Here is a 27,316-nt window from a genome sequence, read left to right on the forward strand (position 1 = left end):
AGCTGCTTTCCCGCCTCAGACCTCATGAAAGTTCATTGTGGTTCATAAATAATGCCTGTCACCTGGATGGCAGAAGAATGATGACATAAACTGACAAGTTGGTCAGCTTCAGCATCTAAATTAATCTCGGAAATTGTGAGAAAGACAGAAAAAGATGCTTGGTCTGCGCTTGTATGAGCACAAGTCCTTCTTTGTTTAAACAAGAAATGAACAAGATTTATTCGGTCGGCATCCTAATGACAGCAGACATTGTACAGAGAGTGAGGTTTTATTATGTTTTTCGGCTCCCGTGAAGTCTGCAGTGAGTAGAAATCAGTGATGTTTTTAAAAATAAAGAAATTAAAGTTGTGATGCATTTTTGTAGCTATTGCGCTGCCTAATGCTTAAAATGATCATTTGGCACCGTTGTAAGTGGATTTTTAATAGCATTTATTTACTATTTAGAATACATTAAAGGCCTACTGAAATGAGATGTTCTTATTCAAACGGGGATAGCAGCTCCATTCTATGTGTCATACTTCATCATTTCCCCATATTGCCATATTTTTGCTGAAAGGATTTAGTAGAGAACATCCACGATAAAGTTTGCAACTTTTGGTCGCTAATAAAAAAGCCTCGCCTGTAGCGGAAGTAGCAGACGATGACATCACCAGTGTGATGGCTCCTTACATATTCACAAAAAGTGCTATTCGGACCGAGAAAACGACAATTCCCCCATTAATTTGAGCGAGGATGAAAGATTCGTGTTTGAGGATATTGATAGCGATGGACTAGAAAAAAAAAATTATTAAAAAAAACAAGTTAAAAAAAACAAAACGCGATTGCATTGGGACAGATTCCGATGTTTTTAGACACATTTACTAGGATAATTCTGGGAAATCCCTTATCTTTGTATTGTGTTGCTAGTGTTTTAGTGAGTTTAATAGTACCTGATAGTCGGAAAGGGTGTCTCCACGGGTGTCTTGACCCGCAGTGTCTCAGGGGAGTCGACGGCAGCTGTACAGACGGCACAAGCTCAGCTTTTCTCCGGTAAGAACTGACTTTTTAACCACAATTTTCTCACCGAAACCTGCCAGTTGACATGTGGTAGGGATCCATGTTCTCTTGACCGTGCTCTGATCCATAGTGAAGTTTCACCTCCAGGAATTTTAAACAGGGAATCACCGTGTGTTTGTGTGGCTAAAGGCTAAAGCTTCCCAACTCTATCTTTCTACTGTGACTTCTCCGTTATTAATTTAACAAATTGCAAAAGATTCAGCAACACAGATGTCCAAAATACTGTGTAATTATGCCGTTAAAGCAGACGACTTTTAGCTGTGTGTGTGTGCAGTGTTCATACTTCCTAACAGTCCGTGACATCCTGCGTACACGTCATCATTACACGACGTTTTCAAGACGAAACTCCCGGGAAATTTAAAATTGTAATTTAGTAAACTAAAGCGGGCGTATTGTCATGTGTTGCAATGTTAATATTTCATCATTGATATATAAACTATCAGACTGCTAGTAGTGGCTTTCAGTAGGACTTTAAAAAATAAAAACGTGCTCTTGTCTTACATACGGATTATGAATGATAGGCAAAACTTTTAAAAGAAAAAGTGCTTTATAGGCAGAATAGAACATATCTCCAGTACCTGCTTTGGTGGCTGCCTCGTACTGGCAGTTTTTCAATATTTAGAATGCACATGATTAACTTCAAAGGGAATAAGCGGTAGAAAATGGATGGATGGATGGATGGATGATTATTTATTTGTTTCTCAGCGTGAAGATGAAATATCTTGTCTTTGCAGTCTATTCAGTTGAATATAAGTTGAAAATGATTTGTTGTATTTTCTTTTTATTTAGCATTTACACAAGGTGGCTGCTTTTGGCTTTGCTAGGTCGCTCTACCTGCATGGAAGAATGCGGTAGTGCTTGAAAAGAAATGAAAGGCCTGAGTGAGTCAGTCCTGTTGTGTGCAGGGTTACCGTCAGAAGGACTCGTACATGGCCAGCCAGGGGCCCCTGCAGCACACCATGGAGGACTTCTGGAGGATGATCTGGGAGTGGAGAAGCTGCTCCATCGTGATGCTGACTGAGCTGGAGGAGAGAGGGCAGGTACACCTGTGGAGGTCTGCTCCTCATTGCTCCTGCAGATGTGACAAGGTCTTGTCCTCCTGCAGGAGAAGTGTGCTCAGTATTGGCCCAGCGATGGCGTGCTGGTGCACGGGGACATCTCCACCCAACTGAAAAGGGAGGAGGAGAGTGAAAGTTACACAGTGCGAGACCTGCTGGTCACAAACAACAAGGTACAGCACTCAACTCTAACTCCAATCAACACAACTCATCACAATGCAAATGATTCAACACCAATTGGAAATGACACGTGTCCCAAAGTGGAAACATTTATAATAGTGAGCATTTGTAACATTGGCTGTGTTTATTTGATAGTGTGAACGCTCCTAAGCATTCACACCTTCTTCTTCTTCTTCTTCTTCTTCTTCTTTTATGATAGTGAGCATTTGTTACATTGGCTGTGTTTATTTGATAGTGTGAACACTCCCAAGCATTCACACCTTCTTCTTCTTCTTCTTCTCCATTTATAATAGTGAGCATTTGTAACATTGTCTGTGTTTATTTGATAGTGTGAACACTCCCAAGCATTCACACCTTCTTCTTCTTCTTCTTCTCCATTTATAATAGTGAGCATTTGTAACATTGGCTGTGTTTATTTGATAGTGTGAACACTCCCAAGCATTCACACCTTCTTCTTCTTCTTCTTCTCCTCCATTTATAATAGTGAGCATTTGTAACATTGGCTGTGTTTATTTGATAGTGTGAACACTCCCAAGCATTCACACCTTCTTCTTCTTCTTCTTCTTCTCCATTTATAATAGTGAGCATTTGTAACATTGGCTGTGTTTATTTGATAGTGTGAACACTCCTAAGCATTCACACCTTCTTCTTCTTCTTCTTCTCATTTATAATAGTGAGCATTTGTAACATTGGCTGTGTTTATTTGATAGTGTGAACACTCCCAAGCATTCACACCTTCTTCTTCTTCTTCTTCTCCATTTATAATAGTGAGCATTTGTAACATTGGCTGTGTTTATTTGATAGTGTGAACACTCCCAAGCATTCACACCTTCTTCTTCTTCTTCTTCTCATTTATAATAGTGAGCATTTGTAACATTGGCTGTGTTTATTTGATAGTGTGAACACTCCCAAGCATTCACACCTTCTTCTTCTTCTTCTTCTCCTCCATTTATAATAGTGAGCATTTGTAACATTGGCTGTGTTTATTTGATAGTGTGAACACTCCCAAGCATTCACACCTTCTTCTTCTTCTTCTTCTCCTCCATTTATAATAGTGAGCATTTGTAACATTGGCTGTGTTTATTTGATAGTGTGAACACTCCTAAGCATTCACACCTTCTTCTTCTTCTTCTTCTCATTTATAATAGTGAGCATTTGTAACATTGGCTGTGTTTATTTGATAGTGTGAACACTCCTAAGCATTCACACCTTCTTCTTCTTCTTCTTCTTCTCCATTTATAATAGTGAGCATTTGTAACATTGGCTGTGTTTATTTGATAGTGTGAACACTCCCAAGCATTCACACCTTCTTCTTCTTCTCCATTTATAATAGTGAGCATTTGTAACATTGGCTGTGTTTATTTGATAGTGTGAACACTCCCAATCATTCACACCTTCTTCTTCTTCTTCTTCTCCATTTATAATAGTGAGCATTTGTAACATTGGCTGTGTTTATTTGATGGTGTGAACACTCCTAAGCATTCACACCTTCTTCTTCTTCTTCTCCATTTATAATAGTGAGCATTTGTAACATTGGCTGTGTTTATTTGATAGTGTGAACACTCCTAAGCATTCACACCTTCTTCTTCTTCTTCTCCATTTATAATAGTGAGCATTTGTAACATTGGCTGTGTTTATTTGATAGTGTGAACACTCCCAAGCATTCACACCTTCTTCTTCTTCTTCTTCTTCTCCATTTATAATAGTGAGCATTTGTAACATTGGCTGTGTTTATTTGATAGTGTGAACACTCCTAAGCATTCACACCTTCTTCTTCTTCTTCTTCTCATTTATAATAGTGAGCATTTGTAACATTGGCTGTGTTTATTTGATAGTGTGAACACTCCCAAGCATTCACACCTTCTTCTTCTTCTTCTTCTCCTCCATTTATAATAGTGAGCATTTGTAACATTGGCTGTGTTTATTTGATAGTGTGAACACTCCCAAGCATTCACACCTTCTTCTTCTTCTTCTTCTCCTCCATTTATAATAGTGAGCATTTGTAACATTGGCTGTGTTTATTTGATAGTGTGAACACTCCTAAGCATTCACACCTTCTTCTTCTTCTCATTTATAATAGTGAGCATTTGTAACATTGGCTGTGTTTATTTGATAGTGTGAACACTCCTAAGCATTCACACCTTCTTCTTCTTCTTCTCCATTTATAATAGTGAGCATTTGTAACATTGGCTGTGTTTATTTGATAGTGTGAACACTCCTAAGCATTCACACCTTCTTCTTCTTCTTCTCCATTTATAATAGTGAGCATTTGTAACATTGGCTGTGTTTATTTGATAGTGTGAACACTCCCAAGCATTCACACCTTCTTCTTCTTCTTCTTCTCCTCCATTTATAATAGTGAGCATTTGTAACATTGGCTGTGTTTATTTGATAGTGTGAACACTCCTAAGCATTCACACCTTCTTCTTCTTCTTCTTCTCATTTATAATAGTGAGCATTTGTAACATTGGCTGTGTTTATTTGATAGTGTGAACACTCCCAAGCATTCACACCTTCTTCTTCTTCTTCTTCTCCTCCATTTATAATAGTGAGCATTTGTAACATTGGCTGTGTTTATTTGATAGTGTGAACACTCCCAAGCATTCACACCTTCTTCTTCTTCTTCTTCTCCTCCATTTATAATAGTGAGCATTTGTAACATTGGCTGTGTTTATTTGATAGTGTGAACACTCCTAAGCATTCACACCTTCTTCTTCTTCTTCTTCTCATTTATAATAGTGAGCATTTGTAACATTGGCTGTGTTTATTTGATAGTGTGAACACTCCCAAGCATTCACACCTTCTTCTTCTTCTTCTTCTTCTCCATTTATAATAGTGAGCATTTGTAACATTGGCTGTGTTTATTTGATAGTGTGAACACTCCCAAGCATTCACACCTTCTTCTTCTTCTTCTTCTCCTCCATTTATAATAGTGAGCATTTGTAACATTGGCTGTGTTTATTTGATAGTGTGAACACTCCTAAGCATTCACACCTTCTTCTTCTTCTCATTTATAATAGTGAGCATTTGTAACATTGGCTGTGTTTATTTGATAGTGTGAACACTCCTAAGCATTCACACCTTCTTCTTCTTCTCATTTATAATAGTGAGCATTTGTAACATTGGCTGTGTTTATTTGATAGTGTGAACACTCCTAAGCATTCACACCTTCTTCTTCTTCTCATTTATAATAGTGAGCATTTGTAACATTGGCTGTGTTTATTTGATAGTGTGAACACTCCTAAGCATTCACACCTTCTTCTTCTTCTTCTCCATTTATAATAGTGAGCATTTGTAACATTGGCTGTGTTTATTTGATAGTGTGAACACTCCTAAGCATTCACACCTTCTTCTTCTTCTTCTCCATTTATAATAGTGAGCATTTGTAACATTGGCTGTGTTTATTTGATAGTGTGAACACTCCCAAGCATTCACACCTTCTTCTTCTTCTTCTTCTCCTCCATTTATAATAGTGAGCATTTGTAACATTGGCTGTGTTTATTTGATAGTGTGAACACTCCTAAGCATTCACACCTTCTTCTTCTTCTTCTTCTTCTCCTCCATTTATAATAGTGAGCATTTGTAACATTGGCTGTGTTTATTTGATAGTGTGAACACTCCCAAGCATTCACACCTTCTTCTTCTTCTTCTTCTCCTCCATTTATAATAGTGAGCATTTGTAACATTGGCTGTGTTTATTTGATAGTGTGAACACTCCTAAGCATTCACACCTTCTTCTTCTTCTTCTTCTCATTTATAATAGTGAGCATTTGTAACATTGGCTGTGTTTATTTGATAGTGTGAACACTCCCAAGCATTCACACCTTCTTCTTCTTCTTCTTCTTCTCCATTTATAATAGTGAGCATTTGTAACATTGGCTGTGTTTATTTGATAGTGTGAACACTCCCAAGCATTCACACCTTCTTCTTCTTCTTCTTCTCATTTATAATAGTGAGCATTTGTAACATTGGCTGTGTTTATTTGATAGTGTGAACACTCCCAAGCATTCACACCTTCTTCTTCTTCTTCTTCTCATTTATAATAGTGAGCATTTGTAACATTGGCTGTGTTTATTTGATAGTGTGAACACTCCCAAGCATTCACACCTTCTTCTTCTTCTTCTTCTCCTCCATTTATAATAGTGAGCATTTGTAACATTGGCTGTGTTTATTTGATAGTGTGAACGCTCCTAAGCATTCACACCTTCTTCTTCTTCTTCTTCTTCTTCTTCTTTTATGATAGTGAGCATTTGTTACATTGGCTGTGTTTATTTGATAGTGTGAACACTCCCAAGCATTCACACCTTCTTCTTCTTCTTCTTCTTCTCCATTTATAATAGTGAGCATTTGTAACATTGGCTGTGTTTATTTGATAGTGTGAACACTCCTAAGCATTCACACCTTCTTCTTCTTCTTCTCCATTTATAATAGTGAGCATTTGTAACATTGGCTGTGTTTATTTGATAGTGTGAACACTCCCAAGCATTCACACCTTCTTCTTCTCCACATTTTGGCGCGCTCTACCTTCCGCATTTTTCATCCAATTCAAACCGCCACAACCTCAAATTGACACATTCACAGATTAAAATGAATTGGCCATTTTTCCAAACTTTCACCATTTCCACATTGTTCAACATATGCACACCATTGCACCTTCAACACATCACAAAGTTCCAACTACACTTTTTCCAAGTTCAAAACAATTCTAGGATTTTCCAGAATTAATTTTTCTGGCAACGACTTCTTCCACATTTGTTTACGCCAGAGGTGCCCATTACGTGGATAGCAAGCTAGCGGTGGATGGTGGAGGGTGTGTCAGTGGTGGAGGGTGTGTCAGTGGATGGTGGAGGGTGTGTCAGTGGAAGGTGGAGGGTGTGTCAGTGGATAGTGGGGGGTGTGTCAGTGGTGGAGGGTGTGTCAGTGGATGGTGGAGGGTGTGTCAGTGGATGGTGGAGGGTGTGTCAGTGGATGGTGGAGGGTGTTTCAGTGGATGGTGGAGGGTGTGTCAGTGGTGGAGGGTGTGTCAGTGGGGGAGGGTATGTCAGTGGATGGTGGAGGGTGTGTCAGTGGATGGTGGAGGGTGTGTCAGTGGTGGAGGGTGTGTCAGTGGATGGTGGGGGGTGTGTCAGTGGTGGAGGGTGTGTCAGTGGATGGTGGAGGGTGTGTCAGTGGTGGAGGGTGTGTCAGTGGTGGAGGGTGTGTCAGTGGATGGTGGAGGGTGTGTCAGTGGTGGAGGGTGTGTCAGTGGATGGTGGGGGGTGTGTCAGTGGATGGTGGAGGGTGTGTCAGTGGATGGTGGAGGGTGTGTCAGTGGTGGAGGGTGTGTCAGTGGATGGTGGAGGGTGTGTCAGTGGAAGGTGGAGGGTGTGTCAGTGGATAGTGGGGGGTGTGTCAGTGGTGGAGGGTGTGTCAGTGGATGGTGGAGGGTGTGTCAGTGGATGGTGGAGGGTGTGTCAGTGGTGGAGGGTGTGTCAGTGGATGGTGGGGGGTGTGTCAGTGGTGGAGGGTGTGTCAGTGGATGGTGGAGGGTGTGTCAGTGGTGGAGGGTGTGTCAGTGGTGGAGGGTGTGTCAGTGGATGGTGGAGGGTGTGTCAGTGGTGGAGGGTGTGTCAGTGGATGGTGGGGGGTGTGTCAGTGGATGGTGGAGGGTGTGTCAGTGGATGGTGGAGGGTGTGTCAGTGGATGGTGGAGGGTGTGTCAGTGGATGGTGGAGGGTGTGTCAGTGGATGGTGGAGGGTGTGTCAGTGGATGGTGGAGGGTGTGTCAGTGGATGGTGGAGGGTGTGTCAGTGGTGGAGGGTGTGTCAGTGGATGGTGGAGGGTGTGTCAGTGGATGGTGGAGGGTGTGTCAGTGGAAGGTGGAGGGTGTGTCAGTGGATAGTGGGGGGTGTGTCAGTGGTGGAGGGTGTGTCAGTGGATGGTGGAGGGTGTGTCAGTGGATGGTGGAGGGTGTGTCAGTGGTGGAGGGTGTGTCAGTGGATGGTGGGGGGTGTGTCAGTGGTGGAGGGTGTGTCAGTGGATGGTGGAGGGTGTGTCAGTGGTGGAGGGTGTGTCAGTGGTGGAGGGTGTGTCAGTGGATGGTGGAGGGTGTGTCAGTGGTGGAGGGTGTGTCAGTGGATGGTGGGGGGTGTGTCAGTGGATGGTGGAGGGTGTGTCAGTGGATGGTGGAGGGTGTGTCAGTGGATGGTGGAGGGTGTGTCAGTGGATGGTGGAGGGTGTGTCAGTGGATGGTGGAGGGTGTGTCAGTGGTGGAGGGTGTGTCAGTGGATGGTGGAGGGTGTGTCAGTGGTGGAGGGTGTGTCAGTGGATGGTGGAGGGTGTGTCAGTGGATGGTGGAGGGTGTGTCAGTGGATGGTGGAGGGTGTGTCAGTGGATGGTGGAGGGTGTGTCAGTGGATGGTGGAGGGTGTGTCAGTGGTGGAGGGTGTGTCAGTGGATGGTGGAGGGTGTGTCAGTGGTGGAGGGTGTGTCAGTGGATGGTGGAGGGTGTGTCAGTGGTGGAGGGTGTGTCAGTGGTGGAGGGTGTGTCAGTGGTGGAGGGTGTGTCAGTGGATGGTGGAGGGTGTGTCAGTGGATGGTGGAGGGTGTGTCAGTGGATGGTGGAGGGTGTGTCAGTGGATGGTGGAGGGTGTGTCAGTGGATGGTGGAGGGTGTGTCAGTGGGTGGTGGAGGGTGTGTCAGTGGATGGTGGAGGGTGTGTCAGTGGATAGTGGAGGGTGTGTCAGTGGTGGAGGGTGTGTCAGTGGGTGGTGGAGGGTGTGTCAGTGGTGGAGGGTGTGTCAGTGGTGGAGGGTGTGTCAGTGGGTGGTGGAGGGTGTGTCAGTGGTGGAGGGTGTGTCAGTGGGTGGTGGAGGGTGTGTCAGTGGTGGAGGGTGTGTCAGTGGTGGAGGGTGTGTCAGTGGTGGAGGGTGTGTCAGTGGGTGGTGGAGGGTGTGTCAGTCCATCGCCAGCCAAGCATTAAAAAAACAGACCTAAAAATGATGGATCATCAATCTTCCCCAAGACGTGACTTGATTGACATTCAGAACACTCGAGGGTCTTGTGAGACGACGCTGGCTGCTGCCACATCATTATTAAGAAAAAGTGATAGACAGGAAGGCCAGAAACACTTTTTATTTCAGCACATTGGCGTCGTACCTGCTGTCAAAACTAAAGACTGCACAGTTCCTGTCTTCACAATAAAAGCGCTGCTTCCTCTTGCCTGCGCTAACAAAATAAGAGTCTCAGAAAGCTGGCGTGCACAAGCTAGCAAGCTACGGAGCTAATGGTTTTCTTGTAAAGTGGATAAAAAGGAGTATGGAAGCTGGAGAAATAAGATGGCAAAAAGCAACCACTCTCAGAAAGGAGGACTTGTGTTGAAAATGCCGACGTTATCGGCACTTCTGTTGGATTCCAATCAATGCAAGTCATCACAATCAAATACACCGACTTATATTCTTGTCTTCATGGAAGAAAGGACTCTGAATGTGTTCAACATTATTGCATTGTCATTCAAAACCTTTGATATGTTTCCTCGACTTGCTACATTGAAAGCAGCTTGAAGTGTGGCCACCCCTGCTTGACATCATTCAGCCGTCACAACTTCAAAACATTTCTCTTAATTAGGACAAAAAACAATGTTGTTTTTTGAACTGGAAAAATTCCCAGTTTTCCCGAAAATTCCAGGAATTCCCTAAAATAGTTTCTCCATTCGAGATGTTACTACGTCAACATTTGTCGACCCATTTGAAACATTCCAACACCAAACATTTCAACTCATTCAGAACATCCAAGTTCTTTTCACCACTTTCAAAAAATGTCCCGCTTTTCCCAAAGTTCCCAAATTCTTAGAAGAATGTCTCATTGAAATCAATTGGACATTCTTCTAAGTTTCACAACTCCCACATTTTTCATCCCAGTCAAACTGTTACCACTTCAAAATATTCAGCCTCTTCAGGAATTGTGTGCTCGACTTCAACATTTCTAAAAAGTAATTCTCGGAATTCCCATCATATTTTTTTCATGTTCCCCATTCAAAATGAATTGTCCATTTTTCAAACTGCCACAATTGCCACATTTTTCGAATAATTCAAAGCATTCCACCTTCAACACTTTCAAGTAATCCTGGACATCCAAACTAACACTTTGCCAAGTTCTGGAAATACAAACTCTAATCTTATATTCATACCACATTCTATCACACTCATCTGCTTTTGCTTGTGTGTCAAACCATTGTTTTTTTCATCAGATTCTTCACACTTTTGAATTTTCTCACAGTTTATTTTGAAACAACTTGAAAAAAAAGCTCCAATATTTTGAAACAAATCCAATTTTATAGTCAGAATGCCAGGTCTTTCAAATGTTTATCTCAAATGTACGTCTCTTTGCTCAAAAGGTGGTAAGAGTTTACAGTAGTAAAATGTAAGATTGTGCACACAGGAAAATAAGAAAGTGCTTTTGTTCAGCAGGAGAGAAAGAAGCCAACAGAAGTCAGAGGTTCTGGTCACAGAGGTCAAAATGTTGTGATGATTCTGCATAAAAACATGAATAATGCCATATTTGCATGTCTTACATTTGACCGCCCGACTTTTATTGCAAATTCCTCTAAATCCCAAATGTCGAACTCAAGGCCCGCAGGCCAAATCTGACCTGCCACATTATTTCATGTGGCCCATGAAGGCCTGCAAATAATATGCCTTCATAAAATGCTTCATCTTCTCTTACTTAATATATTTCTTCTTTCCCTTTTGACATGAACAATTGTGTACTGCATGCATTTGCATATCTTTTATAAATTCAATATTATCACAATATTATATTATCACGTATTCCAAAAATATTTTTGCTGAAATAAACACAAAAACTGTACTTAAATATCTGTTTAACTTATGATTTCAAAACAAATTATCAATCAAATTGTAAACTGTAAAATAGCATATAATCAACGTTGGTACTGTTTTTACCGTAAAATATCAAATAATATTATTTAGCTCATTCACGTAAGAGACTAGACGTATAAGATTTCATGGCATTTATGGATTAGGAGTGAGAGATAGTTTGGTAAAGGTATAGCATGTTCTATATGTTCTAGTTATTTGAATGACTCTTACCATAATATGTTAGGTTAACATCGCAGTTGCTTATTTATGCCTCATATAACCTACACTTATTCAGCCTCTTCTTCACTATTCTTTATTAGGGTCCGCCCTGCAATGGCAAAGGACATCCATGTCCTTTGCCATGCAAGGACCCTATTGAATCTGCTGCGTTTTATTATTATTCTTATTAGGGTCCGCCCTGCAATGGCAAAGGACATCCATGTCCTTTGCCATGCAAGGACCCTATTGAATCTGTAACGTTTCTTATTATTATTATTATTATTCTTCCGCAGCTTTGAACCCTAATTTGACCCACTGACCATGCTTCAAAACTCACCAAATTTGGCACACACATCGGTAAGGCTCGGCAAAAACACGTATTAAGCAACCAAACCCCAAAAATGAAAAATGCGCGCTAGCGCCCCCTACGAAAAAAAAAAAACAGACTGCTTGTAACTTCCGGTAGGAATGTCGTAGAGACATGAAACAAAATCCTCTATGTAGGTCTGACTTAGACCTAAATTCCCCATCAGAAACTCCTATACCTAAAATCAACAGAAATTTTGCAAAACCCTTTCAAAGCAAAATTTTCGCCAAAAAACGCTATTTTTGCCTCTTTGAGCTGCTATTTGACCCCCTTAAAATGCTTCAAAACTCACCAAACTTGGCACACACATCAGGACTGGCAGAAATTGTGATCTAATGAAAAAAAAAAAAAAAAAATCTCAAAATTGTGCTCTAGCGCAATTTTTCAATAAAACACAGAAAAAACTGCTTCCAGGAAGAAACCACAGACAAAACTGCTTGTAACTTCGGGTAGGAATGCCGGAAAGACATGAAACAAAAACTTCTATGTAGGTCTCATTAAGACCTACATTTTAGTAATTGACAGCTAGCAGAAATAATCAACAGGAAGTTGGCAATTACCCCTTCAAAATAAAAGTTTTGTAAAAACCCGTCACCTTTTTCAAATCGAAACTCCTCCCAGTGCGTTTGTCGTTTCGGCTTCAAACTCGCACAGGAGAGAGATTGGACCCTTTTAAAAAAAGTGGTCGGACAAAGTTGTGATAAGTTTTATGGTTTTGATTTTATGCGCCTTCAAAGAACCCCTGCGCAAATTTTCCGAAAAAATGTCATTTTTGCCTATTTGAGCTGTAATTTGACCCCCTTAAAATGCTTCCAAACACACCAAACTTGGCACACACATCAGGACTGGCAACAATTGCGACCTAGTGAAAAAACCAAACCCCAAAACTCAAAATTGTGCTCTAGCGCCCCCTAGGAATACAACACAGACAAACTACTCCTAGGAAGAAAACAAAGACAAACCTGCTTGTAACTTCCGGTAGGAATGTCGTAGAGACATGAAACAAAAACCACTATGTAGGTCTGACCTAGACCTACATTTGAATAATTAACATACTTTGGCAAAAATCAACAGGAAGCTTGGTATTTTCACTTCAATACAACAACTGCATTACTTTCACAATGCATTAAATAGTGTCACCAAGGCTTCTCCTGCCGTGGGGCTCGGGGACAGCAACCCAAGGCGCGCTCGCACATTCGCACCCTAATTTGACCCCCTTAACATGCTTCAAAACTCACCAAAATTGACACACACATCGGTATGGAGCGGCAGACCAACTTATTAAGCAACCAAACCCCAATAACTAAAATTGCGCGCTAGCGCCCCCTAGGAAGAGACAAAAAACAGACTGCTTGTAACTTCCGTTAGGAATGTCGTAGAGACATGAAACAAAAACCTCTGTGTAGGTCTGACTTAGACCTACATTTCCAATAAACACTTCTGTACCTAAAATCAACAGGAAGTTGGCAAAAACCCCTTCAAAACAAAATTTTCGCAAAATATGCCTTTTTTGCCTCTTTGAACTGAAATTTGACCCCCTTAAAATGCTTCAAAGTGCAAGTTAAAGCTATACAATGCCAAGCGAAAGCCATTTATCAACAACATCCAGAAACGCAAATCTATAATTTGACCCCCTTAACATGCTTCAAAACTCACCAAATTTTACACACACATCAGGACTGGTGAAAATTGCCATCCAATAAAAAAACCAAACCCCAAAAATGAAAATTGTGCTCTAGCGCCCCCTAGGAAAATAAACTGATAAAACTGCTTGTAAATTCTGTTAGGAATGTCGTAGACTGATGAAACAAAAACTTCTATGTTGGTCTGACTAAGATCGGGACTCGGGACACAGCGGCGGCGGCCAACGGCGGACCCGACCAACGCTGCTTGCAGCTTTAATTAGGGTCCGCCCTGCAATGGCAAAGGACATCCATGTCCTTTGCCATGCAAGGACCCTATTGAATCTGTAACGTTTCTTATTATTATTCTTTCTTTCTTTCTTTCTTTATTCCGCACCGTCGCGCCCCAACATCACCCCCTTAACATGCTTCAAAACTCACCAAAGTTGACACACGCGTCGGTCTACCGTGACACCACAACATATTAAGCAACCAAACCCCAAAAATGAAAATTGCGCTCTAGCGCCCCCTAGGAAAAAAAAAAAACAGACTGCTTGTAACTTCCGGTAGGAATGTCGTAGAGACATGAAACAAAAACCTCTATGTAGGTCTGACTTAGACCTAAATTCCATAATTGTATCTTCTGGGGCCAAAATCAACAAAAAATTTTCAAAAACCCATTCAAAGCCAAATTTTCACAAAAAATGCAGTTTTTACCTCTTTGAGCTGTAATTTGACCCCCTTAAAATGCTTCAAAACTCACCAAACTTGGCACACACATCAGGACTGGCAGAAATTGCGATCTAATGAAAAAAAAAAATAAAAATACTCAAAATTGCGCTCTAGCGCAATTTTTGAATAAAACACAGAAAAAACTGCTTCCAGGAAGAAAACATAGACAAAACTGCTTGTAACTTCCGGTAGGAATGTCGGAAAGACATGAAACAAAAACTTCTATGTAGGTCTTACTTAGACCTACATTTTAATAATTGACAGCTAGCAGAAAAAATCAACAGGAAGTTGGCAATTACCCCTTCAAAATAAAAGTTTTCGTGAAAACCCGTAACCTTTTTCAAATCGAAACTCCTCCCAGTGCGTTTGTCGTTTCGGCTTCAAACTCGCACAGGAGAGAGATTGAACCCTTTTAAAAAAAGTGGTCGGACAAAGTTGTGATAAGTTTTAAGGGTTTGATTTTACGCGCCTTCAAAGATCCCCTGCGCAAATTTTCCTAAAAAAGATAATTTTTACCTCTTTGAGCTGTAATTTGACCCCCTTAAAATGCTTCAAAACTCACCAAACTTGGCACACACATCAGGACTGGCAACAATTGCGAGTTAATGAAAAAACCAAACCCAAAAACTCAAAATTGTGCTCTAGCGCCCCCTAGGAATACAACACAAACAATACCCTAATTTGACCCCCTTAACATGCTTCAAAACTCACCAAAGTTGACACACACGTCGGTACGGTGTCCCTCCCCAACATATTAAGCAACCAAACCCCAAAAATGAAAATTGCGCGCTAGCGCCCCCTAGCAAAAAACAAAAACAAATCGCTTGTAACTTCCGTCAGGAATGTCGTAGAGATATGAAACAAAAACCTCTGTGTAGGTCTGACTTAGACCTACATTTCCAATAAAAAATGTCTATACCCAAAATCAACAGAAATCTTGCAAAAACTCATTCAAAGCAAAATTTTCGCAAAAAAATGCTATTTTTGCCTCTTTGAGCTGCAATTTGACCCCCTTAAAATGCTTCAAAACTCACCAAACTTGGCACACACATCAGGACTGGCAGAAATTGCGATCTAGTGAAAAAACCAAACCTTAAAACTCAAAATTGCGCTCTATTGCAATTTTTGAAAAAAACACAGAAAAACTGCTCCTAGGAAGAGGAAACGGATAAAACTGCTTGTAACTTCTGGTAGGAACGTCGGACAGACATGAAACAAAAACCTCTATGTAGGTCTCACTTAGACCTACATTTTGATGATTGGCATCTTTCAGTTGAAATCAACAGGAAGTTGGCAATTACCCCTTCAAAATAAAAGTTTTGTAAAAAGCCGTCACCTTTTTCCAGACAAAACTGCTTGTAACTTCTGTTAGGAATGTCGTAGAGACATGAAACAAAGACCTCTATGTTGGTCTGACTAAGATCGGGACTCGGGACACGGCGGCGGCCAACGGCGGACCCGACCAACGCTGCTTGCAGCTTTAATTATTATTATTATTATTATTCCGCAGCTTCGAACCCTAATTTGACCCACTGACCATGCTCCAAAACTCACCAAATTTTAAACACACATCGGTAAGGCTTGGCAAAAACACATATTAAGCAACCAAACCCCAAAATACAAAATTGCGCGCTAGCGCCCCCTATGAAAAAAAAAAAAAGAACTGCTTGTAACTTCCGTTAGGTATGTCGTAGAGACGTGAAACGAAAACCTCTATGTAAGTCTGACTTAGACCTACATTTCATAATAGTATGTTCTCGGGCAAAAATCAACAGAAATTTTGCAAAAACCCATTCAAAGCAAAATTTTTGCAAAAAAATGCTATTTTTGCCTCTTTGAGCTGTAATTTGACCCCCTTAAAATGCTTCAAAACTCACCAAACTTGGAACACACATCAGGACTGGCAGAAATTGCAATCTAATGAAAAAAAAAAAAAAAAAAACTCAAAATTGCGCTCTAGCTTAATTTTTCAATAAAACACAGAAAAAACTGCTTCCAGGAAGAAACCACAGACAAAACTGCTTGTAACTTCGGGTAGGAATGTCGGAAAGACATGAAACAAAAACTTCTATGTAGGTCTCATTAAGACCTACATTTTAGTAATTGACAGCTAGCAGAAATAATCAACAGGAAGTTGGCAATTACCCCTTCAAAATAAAAGTTTTGTAAAAACCCGTCACCTTTTTCAAATCGAAACTCCTCCCAGTGCGTTTGTCGTTTCGGCTTCAAACTCGCACAGGAGAGAGATTGAACCCTTTTAAAAAAAGTGGTCGGACAAAGTTGTGATAAGTTCTAAGGTTTTGATTTTACGCGCCTTCAAAGAACCCCTGCGCAAATTTTCCAAAAAAATATCATTTTTACCTCTTTGAGCTGTAATTTGACCCCCTTAAAATGCTTCAAAACTCACCAAACTTGGCACACACATCAGGACTGGCAACAATTGCGAGTTAATGAAAAAACCAAACCCAAAAACTCAAAATTGTGCTCTAGCGCCCCCTAGGAATACAACACAAACAATACCCTAATTTGACCCCCTTAACATGCTTCAAAACTCACCAAAGTTGACACACACGTCGGTACGGTGTCCCTCCCCAACATATTAAGCAACCAAACCCCAAAAATGAAAATTGCGCGCTAGCTTCCCCTAGCAAAAAACAAAAACAAATCGCTTGTAACTTCCGTCAGGAATGTCGTAGAGACATGAAACAAAAACCTCTGTGTAGGTCTGACTTAGACCTACATTTCCAATAAAAAATGTCTATACCCAAAATCAACAGAAATCTTGCAAAAACTCATTCAAAGCAAAATTTTCGCAAAAAAATGCTATTTTTGCCTCTTTGAGCTGCAATTTGACCCCCTTAAAATGCTTCAAAACTCACCAAACTTGGCACACACATCAGGACTGGCAGAAATTGCGATCTAGTGAAAAAACCAAACCTTAAAACTCAAAATTGCGCTCTATTGCAATTTTTGAAAAAAACACAGAAAAACTGCTCCTAGGAAGAGGAAACGGATAAAACTGCTTGTAACTTCTGGTAGGAACGTCGGACAGACATGAAACAAAAAACTCTATGTAGGTCTCACTTACACCTACATTTTGATGATTGGCATCTTTCAGTTGAAATCAACAGGAAGTTGGCAATTACCCCTTCAAAATAAAAGTTTTGTAAAAAGCCGTCACCTTTTTCCAGACAAAACTGCTTGTAACTTCTGTTAGGAATGTCGTAGAGACATGAAACAAAGACCTCTATGTTGGTCTGACTAAGATCGGGACTCGGGACACGGCGGCGGCGGCCAACGGCGGACCCGACCAATGCTGCTTGCAGCTTTAATTATTATTATTATTCTTCCGCAGCTTTGAACCCTAATTTGACCCACTGACCATGCTTCAAAACTCACCAAATTTGGCACACACATCGGTAAGGCTCGGCAAAAACACGTATTAAGCAACCAAACCCCAAAAATGAAAAATGCGCGCTAGCGCCCCCTACGAAAAAAAAAAAACAGACTGCTTGTAACTTCCGGTAGGAATGTCGTAGAGACATGAAACAAAATCCTCTATGTAGGTCTGACTTAGACCTAAATTCCCCATCAGAAACTCCTATACCTAAAATCAACAGAAATTTTGCAAAACCCTTTCAAAGCAAAATTTTCGCCAAAAAACGCTATTTTTGCCTCTTTGAGCTGCAATTTGACCCCCTTAAAATGCTTCAAAACTCACCAAACTTGGCACACACATCAGGACTGGCAGAAATTGTGATCTAATGAAAAAAAAAAAAAAAAAATCTCAAAATTGTGCTCTAGCGCAATTTTTCAATAAAACACAGAAAAAACTGCTTCCAGGAAGAAACCACAGACAAAACTGCTTGTAACTTCGGGTAGGAATGCCGGAAAGACATGAAACAAAAACTTCTATGTAGGTCTCATTAAGACCTACATTTTAGTAATTGACAGCTAGCAGAAATAATCAACAGGAAGTTGGCAATTACCCCTTCAAAATAAAAGTTTTGTAAAAACCCGTCACCTTTTTCAAATCGAAACTCCTCCCAGTGCGTTTGTCGTTTCGGCTTCAAACTCGCACAGGAGAGAGATTGGACCCTTTTAAAAAAAGTGGTCGGACAAAGTTGTGATAAGTTTTATGGTTTTGATTTTATGCGCCTTCAAAGAACCCCTGCGCAAATTTTCCGAAAAAATGTCATTTTTGCCTATTTGAGCTGTAATTTGACCCCCTTAAAATGCTTCCAAACACACCAAACTTGGCACACACATCAGGACTGGCAACAATTGCGACCTAGTGAAAAAACCAAACCCCAAAACTCAAAATTGTGCTCTAGCGCCCCCTAGGAATACAACACAGACAAACTACTCCTAGGAAGAAAACAAAGACAAACCTGCTTGTAACTTCCGGTAGGAATGTCGTAGAGACATGAAACAAAAACCACTATGTAGGTCTGACCTAGACCTACATTTGAATAATTAACATACTTTGGCAAAAATCAACAGGAAGCTTGGTATTTTCACTTCAATACAACAACTGCATTACTTTCACAATGCATTAAATAGTGTCACCAAGGCTTCTCCTGCCGTGGGGCTCGGGGACAGCAACCCAAGGCGCGCTCGCACCTTCGCACCCTAATTTGACCCCCTTAACATGCTTCAAAACTCACCAAAATTGACACACACATCGGTATGGAGCGGCAGACCAACTTATTAAGCAACCAAACCCCAATAATTAAAATTGCGCGCTAGCGCCCCCTAGGAAGAGACAAAAAACAGACTGCTTGTAACTTCCGTTAGGAATGTCGTAGAGACATGAAACAAAAACCTCTGTGTAGGTCTGACTTAGACCTACATTTCCAATAAACACTTCTGTACCTAAAATCAACAGGAAGTTGGCAAAAACCCCTTCAAAACAAAATTTTCGCAAAATATGCCTTTTTTGCCTCTTTGAACTGAAATTTGACCCCCTTAAAATGCTTCAAAGTGCAAGTTAAAGCTATACAATGCCAAGCGAAAGCCATTTATCAACAACATCCAGAAACGCAAATCTATAATTTGACCCCCTTAACATGCTTCAAAACTCACCAAATTTTACACACACATCAGGACTGGTGAAAATTGCCATCCAATAAAAAAACCAAACCCCAAAAATGAAAATTGTGCTCTAGCGCCCCCTAGGAAAATAAACTGATAAAACTGCTTGTAAATTCTGTTAGGAATGTCGTAGACTGATGAAACAAAAACTTCTATGTTGGTCTGACTAAGATCGGGACTCGGGACACAGCGGCGGCGGCCAACGGCGGACCCGACCAACGCTGCTTGCAGCTTTAATTATTATTCTTTCTTTCTTCCGCACGGATACTCGCCTATGCGCTGTATTTTGACCCACTGACCATGCCTCAAAGCACACCAAATTTGACACACGCGTCGGTGAGGAGTTTCTTCCCAACATATTAGGGAGCCGAACCAGAAAAATCAAAATTGCGCTCTAGCGCCCCCTAGGAAAAGACAAAAAATGGATTGCTTGTAACTTCCGGTAGGAATGTCGTAGAGACATGAAACAAAATCCCCTATGTAGAACTGACCGAGACCTAAATTCCCCATCAGAAACTCCTATACCTAAAATCAACAGAAATTTTGCAAAACCCTTTCAAAGCAAAATTTTCGCCAAAAATGCTATTTTTGCCTCTTTGAGCTGTAATTTGACCCCCTTAAAATGCTTCAAAACTCACCAAACTTGGCAGACACATCAGGACTGGCAGAAATTGTGATCTAATGAAAAAAAAAATTTCTAAAACTCAAAATTGCGCTCTACAAAATTTTTGGAATGAAACACAGAAAAAACTGCTTCTAGGAAGAAAACACAGACAAAACTGCTTGTAACTTCCGGTAGGAATGTCGGAAAGACATGAAACAAAAACTTCTATGTAGGTCTTACTTAGACCTACATTTTAATAATTGACAGCTAGCAGAAAAAATCAACAGGAAGTTGGCAATTACCCCTTCAAAATAAAAGTTTTCGTGAAAACCCGTCACCTTTTTCAAATCAAAACTCCTCCCAGTGCGTTTGTCGTTTCGGCTTCAAACTTGCACAGGAGAGAGATTGAACCCTTTTAAAAAAAGTGGTCGGACAAAATTGTGATAAGTTTTCCGGTTTTGATTTTACGCGCGTTCAAAGAACCCCTGCGCAAATTTTCCTAAAAAATGTCATTTTTGCCTCTTTGAGCTGTAATTTGACCCCCTTAAAATGCTTCAAAACTCACCAAACTTGGCACACACATCAGGACTGGCAACAATTGCGAGCTGATGAAAAAACCAAACTCCAAAACTCAAAATTGTGCTCTAGCGCCCCCTAGGAATACAACACGGACAAACTGCTCCTAGGAAGAAAACAAAGACAAAACTGCTTGTAACTTCCGGTAGGAATGTCAAAGAGACATGAAACAAAAACCACTATGTAGGTCTGACTTAGACCTACATTTGAATAATTAACATACTTTGGCAAAAATCAACAGGGAGCTTGATATTTTCACTTCAATACAACAACTGCATTACTTTCACAATGCATTAAATAGTGTCACCAAGGCTTCTCCTGCCGTGGGGCTCGGGGACAGCAACCCAAGGCGCGCTCGCACCTTCGCACCCTAATTTGACCCCCTTAACATGCTTCAAAACTCACCAAAATTGACACACACATCGGTATGGAGCGGCAGACCAACTTATTAAGCAACCAAACCCCAAAAATTAAAATTGCAAGCTAGCGCCCCCTAGGAAGAGACAAAAAACAGACTGCTTGTAACTTCCGTTAGGAATGTCGTAGAGACATGAAACAAAAACCTCTGTGTAGGTCTGACTTAGACCTACATTTCCAATAAACACTTCTATACCTACAATCAACAGGAAGTTAGCAAAAACCCCTTCAAAACAAAATATTCGCAAAATATGCCTTTTTTGCCTCTTTGAACTGAAATTTGACTCCCTTAAAATGCTTCAAAGTGCAAGTTAAAGCTATACAATGCCAAGCGAAAGCCATTTATCAACAACATCCAGAAAGGCAAAACTATAATTTGACCCCCTTAACATGCTTCAAAACTCACCAAATTTTACACACACATCAGGACTGGTGAAAATTGCCATCCAATTAAAAAACCAAACCCCAAAAATGAAAATTGTGCTCTAGCGCCCCCTAGGAAAATAAACTGATAAAACTGCTTGTAAATTCTCTTAGGAATGTCGTAGAGTGATGAAATAAAAACTTCTATGTTGGTCTGACTAAGATCGGGACTCGGGACACGGCGGCGGCGGGCGGCGGCCAACGGCGGACCCGACCAACGCTGCTTGCAGCTTTAATTTATTTTAAACTGCCTTTCAAATGTCTATTTTTGGTGTTGGGTTTTATCAAATACATTTCCCCAAAAATGTGACTTATACTCAGGAGCGACTTATGTGTGAAATTATTAACACATTACCGTAAAGTATGAAAGAATATTACTTAGCTCATTCACGTAAGAGACTAGACGTATAAGATTTCATGGCATTTATGGCTTAGGAGTGACAGATAGTTTGGTAAAGGTATAGCATGTTCTATATGTTATAGTTATTTGAATGACTCTTACCATAATATGTTAGGTTAACATAGCAGTTGCTTATTTATGCCTCATATAACCTACACTTATTCAGCCTGTTGTTCAAAATTCTTTATTTATTTTAAATTGCCTTTCAAATGTCTATTTTTGGTGTTGGGTTTTATCAATACATTTCCCCCAAAATGCGACTTATACTTCAGTGCGACTTATATATGTTTTCTCCCTTCTTTATTATGCATTTCTGGCAGGTGCGACTTATACTCCGGAGCGACTTATACACCGAAAAATGTGGATATTAAAAAAAATAATAACAATAAAAATATGGATGTATATGTGTATGTATGTGTATATATATATATATATATATATATATATATATATATAAATAAAATATATATATATATATGTATATATACATGCACATATATATATTACTCATTGATAAAATCGGCCCTCTGAGGACATGCATAACTGCCATGTGGCCCTCAATGAAAACCAGTTAGACACCCCTTCAGTAAATGTATATTTAGTTATTTATCTGAATGTTTTTGTATTGGAATCCCTAGTTGGCTTTCACAACACCGCCTTTATTAAGCCAATCCTCTTTTCTCAGTCGCCTCCTTTGTTCACCGTTCCAGGAGAACAAGGCTCGAGCGGTGCGTCAGTTTCATTTCCACGGCTGGCCAGAGGTGGGCATCCCCACTGACGGGAAAGGAATGATCAATATCATCGCTGCAGTGCAGAAACAGCAGCAGCAGTCTGGCAACCATCCAATCACAGTCCATTGCAGGTAAGTCACACCTTCTCTTTCTTACTCACAATCTCATCCTTCCGGCTGACTTCACTTTAGTGCAGCGCTGGCCAAATATTTGGACTCGGGGGCCACATTGAGAACAAAAAGTGTCTGGGGGGCCAATGTGTATACACATTTAGCTGCTGTACAGTATGTGTGTTTGGTTCCCTTTTTCAGGAACACTAATAGCAAAAGTCAAATAATGCTAATACTAACAAAAGTTATGACAGACCACCTAGTGATGGCGCAATAAGTATGCAACCAACACAAAAAGTCAACACACATGTTCACACACAACATGGTCACACTTTTGGATATTATAAAAAAAAAAAAAAAAGGTCTAAGCACCATAAAAAAATGATATTACACCCATTAAAATATATTAAAATGCATGATTGCAAAACACTCTCCACACTTATCCATGTTTGGCACATTTTAGCAGCTTAATATTTCTGATTGGTAAGAAAACTTAAAGGAGGTTGTCATAGAAGTAAACAAGGTAAGAGTCGCACTTTCACATACATATTATATTAATTATATATCCATGATATTATACCATGTATGTACACATATTATTACTCTACTAGCAGTCGGCTTTCGGCCAAAGGATTTAGCCCAACGCCGCTCCCGAGTCAAAGGATTTAGACCCAATGCGGCTCCCGAGTCAAGTGATTTAGACCCAATGTGGCTCCCGAGTCAAAGGATTTAGACCCAATGCAGCTCCCGAGTCAAAGGATTTAGACCCAATGCGGCTCCTGAGTCAAGTGATTTAGCTCAATGCGGCCCCCGAGTCAAAGAATTTAGCCCAATGCAGCTCCCGAGTCAAAGGATTTAGACCCAATGCAGCTCCCGAGTCAAAGGATTTAGCTCAATGCAGCTCCCGAGTCAAGTGATTTAGCCCAATGCAGCTCCCGAGTCAAAGGATTTAGACCCAATGCGGCTCCTGAGTCAAGTGATTTAGCTCAATGCGGCTCCCGAGTCAAAGGATTTAGGTCAATGCAGCTCCCGAGTCAAGTGATTTAGCCCAATGCGGCTCCCGAGTCAAAGAATTTAGCTCAATGCAGCTCCCGAGTCAAGTGATTTAGACCCAATGCAGCTCCCGAGTCAAAGGATTTAGCTCAATGCAGCTCCCGAGTCAAAGGATTTAGACCCAATGCAGCTCCCGAGTCAAGTGATTTAGCTCAATGCAGCTCCCGAGTCAAAGAATTTAGCTCAATGCAGCTCCCGAGTCAAGTGATTTAGATCCAATGCAGCTCCCGAGTCAAAGAATTTAGACCCAATGCAGCTCCCGAGTCAAGTGATTTAGCTCAATGCAGCTCCCGAGTCAAAGAATTTAGCTCAATGCAGCTCCCGAGTCAAAGAATTTAGCCCAATGCAGCTCCCGAGTCAAAGAATTTAGCTCAATGCAGCTCCCGAGTCAAGTGATTTAGATCCAATGCAGCTCCCGAGTCAAAGAATTTAGACCCAATGCAGCTCCCGAGTCAAGTGATTTAGCTCAATGCAGCTCCCGAGTCAAAGAATTTAGCTCAATGCAGCTCCCGAGTCAAAGAATTTAGCTCAATGCAGCTCCCGAGTCAAAGAATTTAGCCCAATGCAGCTCCCGAGTCAAAGAATTTAGCTCAATGCAGCTCCCGAGTCAAAGAATTTAGCCCAATGCAGCTCCCGAGTCAAGTGATTTAGACCCAATGTGGCTCCTGAGTCAAGTGATTTAGACCCAATGTGGCTCCCGAGTCAAAAGGTGTGGACACTTCTGGTACAAGACAAGAGGAAGATGTGGATGTTTTGTTGATCTACTTGAATAGATTGAGCTCCAATGTCTTGCCTGCAGCATCTTTCATGCAGAAATGTGCTGTCACAGCATCAGATTGCAGGTGATTTCCCATCAGACTGTGCTTCATCATAGATTCTTATAGTTCCAGTACAGTACAAGACAGTCCAAAAACCCCCTTTTCCTATTCTGGGAAACATGGCAACACCATGAGGTTTCTTCTTTCCCCAGCAATCACTTTGCATTCCTTTTGCTGTCTTGGTATGTGATGTTTATAAACCTATTTCCTGCCATGTATTGGAAAATAGTCTGTTTTGTCCCCGTGTGTGCAGTGCCGGTGCAGGCAGGACCGGAACATTCTGTGCTTTGAGTACAGTCCTGGAGAGGGTGAAGGCAGAAGGCATCCTGGATGTCTTTCAGACAGTCAAGAGTCTGAGGCTGCAGAGACCACACATGGTGCAGACACTGGTGAGCAGCATTCACCTTCCAGTCCTTTCAGACACATCTTTTTAGCTGCTTCACACTCTCATTGGGCTTTGATGTGCAGTACAGTACAGTACAGTACACTACACTACAGTACAGTACAGTACAGTACAGTACAGTACAGGCCGGTACAGTACAGTACAGTACAGTACAGTACAGGCCGGTACAGTACAGTACAGTACAGTACAGTACAGGCCAGTACAGTACAGTACAGGCCAGACATTTGGACACACCTCCTCCTCATTCATCTCTATTTCCATAACTATTTACATTGTAGATTGTCACATTAAAACTATGAAGAGTTGTGTACTTCACAAAAAAAGGTCAAAACACTGAAAGCATGTTTTATATTCTAGTTTCTTCAAAATAGCCACCCTTTGCTCTGATTACTGCTTTGCACACTCTTGGCATTCTCTGCATGAGCTGCAAGAGGTAGTCACCTGATGTGGTTGTCACTTCACAGGTGTGCTTGAAGCTCATGCAGAGAATGCCAAGAGTGTGCAAAGCAGTAATCAGAGCAAAGGGTGGCTATTTTGAAGAAATTAGAATATAAAACATGTTTTCAGTTATTTTTTGTGAAGTACATAACCCCACATGTGTGCAACCATAGTTTAGATGTGACAATCTACAATGTAAATAGTCATGGAAATAAAGATGAATGAGGAGAAGGTGTGTCCAGACTTTAGGCCTGTACTGTACTGTACTGTACTGTACGTGCAGTAAATTAGAAGTGTACGCTACTTTGTATTAGAAATGTCGGGAGTAGAGGATGAATGCCCTACTGTACATAGAACAAGAGGACAGAGGAAAAGAAGCTTATTGACTATCGTGCAAACTACTTCCAGTAGTGACCAATAGGTAAGAAAAGTTGGTTTAGCAAAATAATACAAACCCCAGATATTATGTTGCCTAATAGGTGGGGTTTTGGGCTCCTTCTACACACATCAACATAAAACCCGTACGTTGAAGCACAGTACGCCTGACTGCAGTAGCTGTAATGCTCCATCTTACCAAAGTTGTACTAAAACATTTTGACAGATTTTTGAGTGCTGTGTGTCATGTTCTATATTCTTAATCAAACACCAAAGTTTTGCTCTTGTTTGTTTACCAATACTTGCTAACGTCATTTTTTTAACTGGTGTCAACCTGCAGTCCACACATATCTCTCATGTGTGACTGCCATCTACTGGTCACACAGATCACATCATGTACCAAATAAAATTGCTTCTATGTCGGTAAGCACAACCAGAATGATTCCGTACATTAAGCACACCGGGTTATAAGGTGCACTGTTGGTTTTTGGAGAACATTCAATCATTTTAAGTGCGCCTTAAGATATGGTAAATGAACTGCTTTGTTTCGTACGATAACCAAGACCGCATACGAAAACTAGGGCAACATTTTTCTGTCAATTTTATTGAAAAACAAAATATTAAGGAAAAGTGTGTGGTACAAAAACCAAGGTCGGCCAATCCACCAACTGTGCACAGTTTTATAACATAGTCTAGATCAGACCTGGGCCAAATAGTCTAGAGGAGACCTGGGCAAAATAGTCTAGAGCAGACCTGGGCCAAATAGTCTAGAGCAGACCTGGGCAAAATAGTCTAGAGCAGACCTGGGCAAAATAGTCTAGATCAGACCTGGGCCAAATAGTCTAGATCAGACCTGGGCAAAATAGTCTAGAGCAGACCTGGGCAAAATAGTCTAGAGCAGACCTGGGCAAAATAGTCTAGAGCAGACCTGGGCAAAATAGTCTAGAGCAGACCTGGGCAAAATAGTCTAGAGCAGACCTGGGCAAAATAGTCTAGAGCAGACCTGGGCAAAATAGTCTAGAGCAGACCTGGGCAAAATAGTCTAGATCAGACCTGGGCAAAATAGTCTAGAGCAGACCTGGGCCAAATAGTCTAGAGCAGACCTGGGCAAAATAGTCTAGAGCAGACCTGGGCAAAATAGTCTAGAGGAGACCTGGGCAAAATAGTCTAGAGCAGACCTGGGCAAAATAGTCTAGAGCAGACCTGGGCAAAATAGTCTAGAGCAGACCTGGGCAAAATAGTCTAGAGCAGACCTGGGCAAAATAGTCTAGAGGAGACCTGGGCAAAATAGTCTAGATCAGACCTGGGCAAAATAGTCTAGAGCAGACCTGGGCAAAATAGTCTAGAGCAGACCTGGGCAAAATAGTCTAGATTAGACCTGGGCAAAATAGTCTAGATCAGACCTGGGCAAAATAGTCTAGATTAGACCTGGGCAAAATAGTCTAGATCAGACCTGGGCAAAATAGTCTAGAGGAGACCTGGGCAAAATAGTCTAGAGCAGACCTGGGCAAAATAGTCTAGAGCAGACCTGGGCAAAATAGTCTAGATCAGACCTGGGCAAAATAGTCTAGAGGAGACCTGGGCAAAATAGTCTAGAGGAGACCTGGGCAAAATAGTCTAGATCAGACCTGGGCAAAATAGTCTAGATCAGACCTGGGCAAAATAGTCTAGAGGAGACCTGGGCAAAATAGTCTAGAGGAGACCTGGGCAAAATAGTCTAGAGGAGACCTGGGCAAAATAGTCTAGATCAGACCTGGGCAAAATAGTCTAGATCAGACCTGGGC

The 27,316-nt window shown here is 41.1% G+C and overlaps 1 protein-coding gene across 3 annotated transcripts in view; it reads left to right on the forward strand.

Moving 5' to 3' along the window:
• Positions 1-27,316, forward strand: part of ptpra (protein tyrosine phosphatase receptor type A) — a 127,067-nt gene that overhangs the window by 79,945 nt on the left and 19,806 nt on the right. For all 3 annotated transcript variants that reach the window (XM_061874664.1, XM_061874665.1, XM_061874667.1), the window contains 4 exons: positions 1,962-2,096; positions 2,162-2,287; positions 22,315-22,466; positions 24,570-24,705. In XM_061874664.1, the coding sequence (XP_061730648.1) occupies positions 1,962-2,096; positions 2,162-2,287; positions 22,315-22,466; positions 24,570-24,705 (549 nt within the window). The remainder of the gene's footprint in view (positions 1-1,961; positions 2,097-2,161; positions 2,288-22,314; positions 22,467-24,569; positions 24,706-27,316) is intronic.

This window comes from Nerophis ophidion, linkage group LG16 (genome assembly GCF_033978795.1).
Source record: "Nerophis ophidion isolate RoL-2023_Sa linkage group LG16, RoL_Noph_v1.0, whole genome shotgun sequence".
NCBI classification, from domain to species: Eukaryota; Metazoa; Chordata; class Actinopteri; order Syngnathiformes; family Syngnathidae; genus Nerophis; species Nerophis ophidion.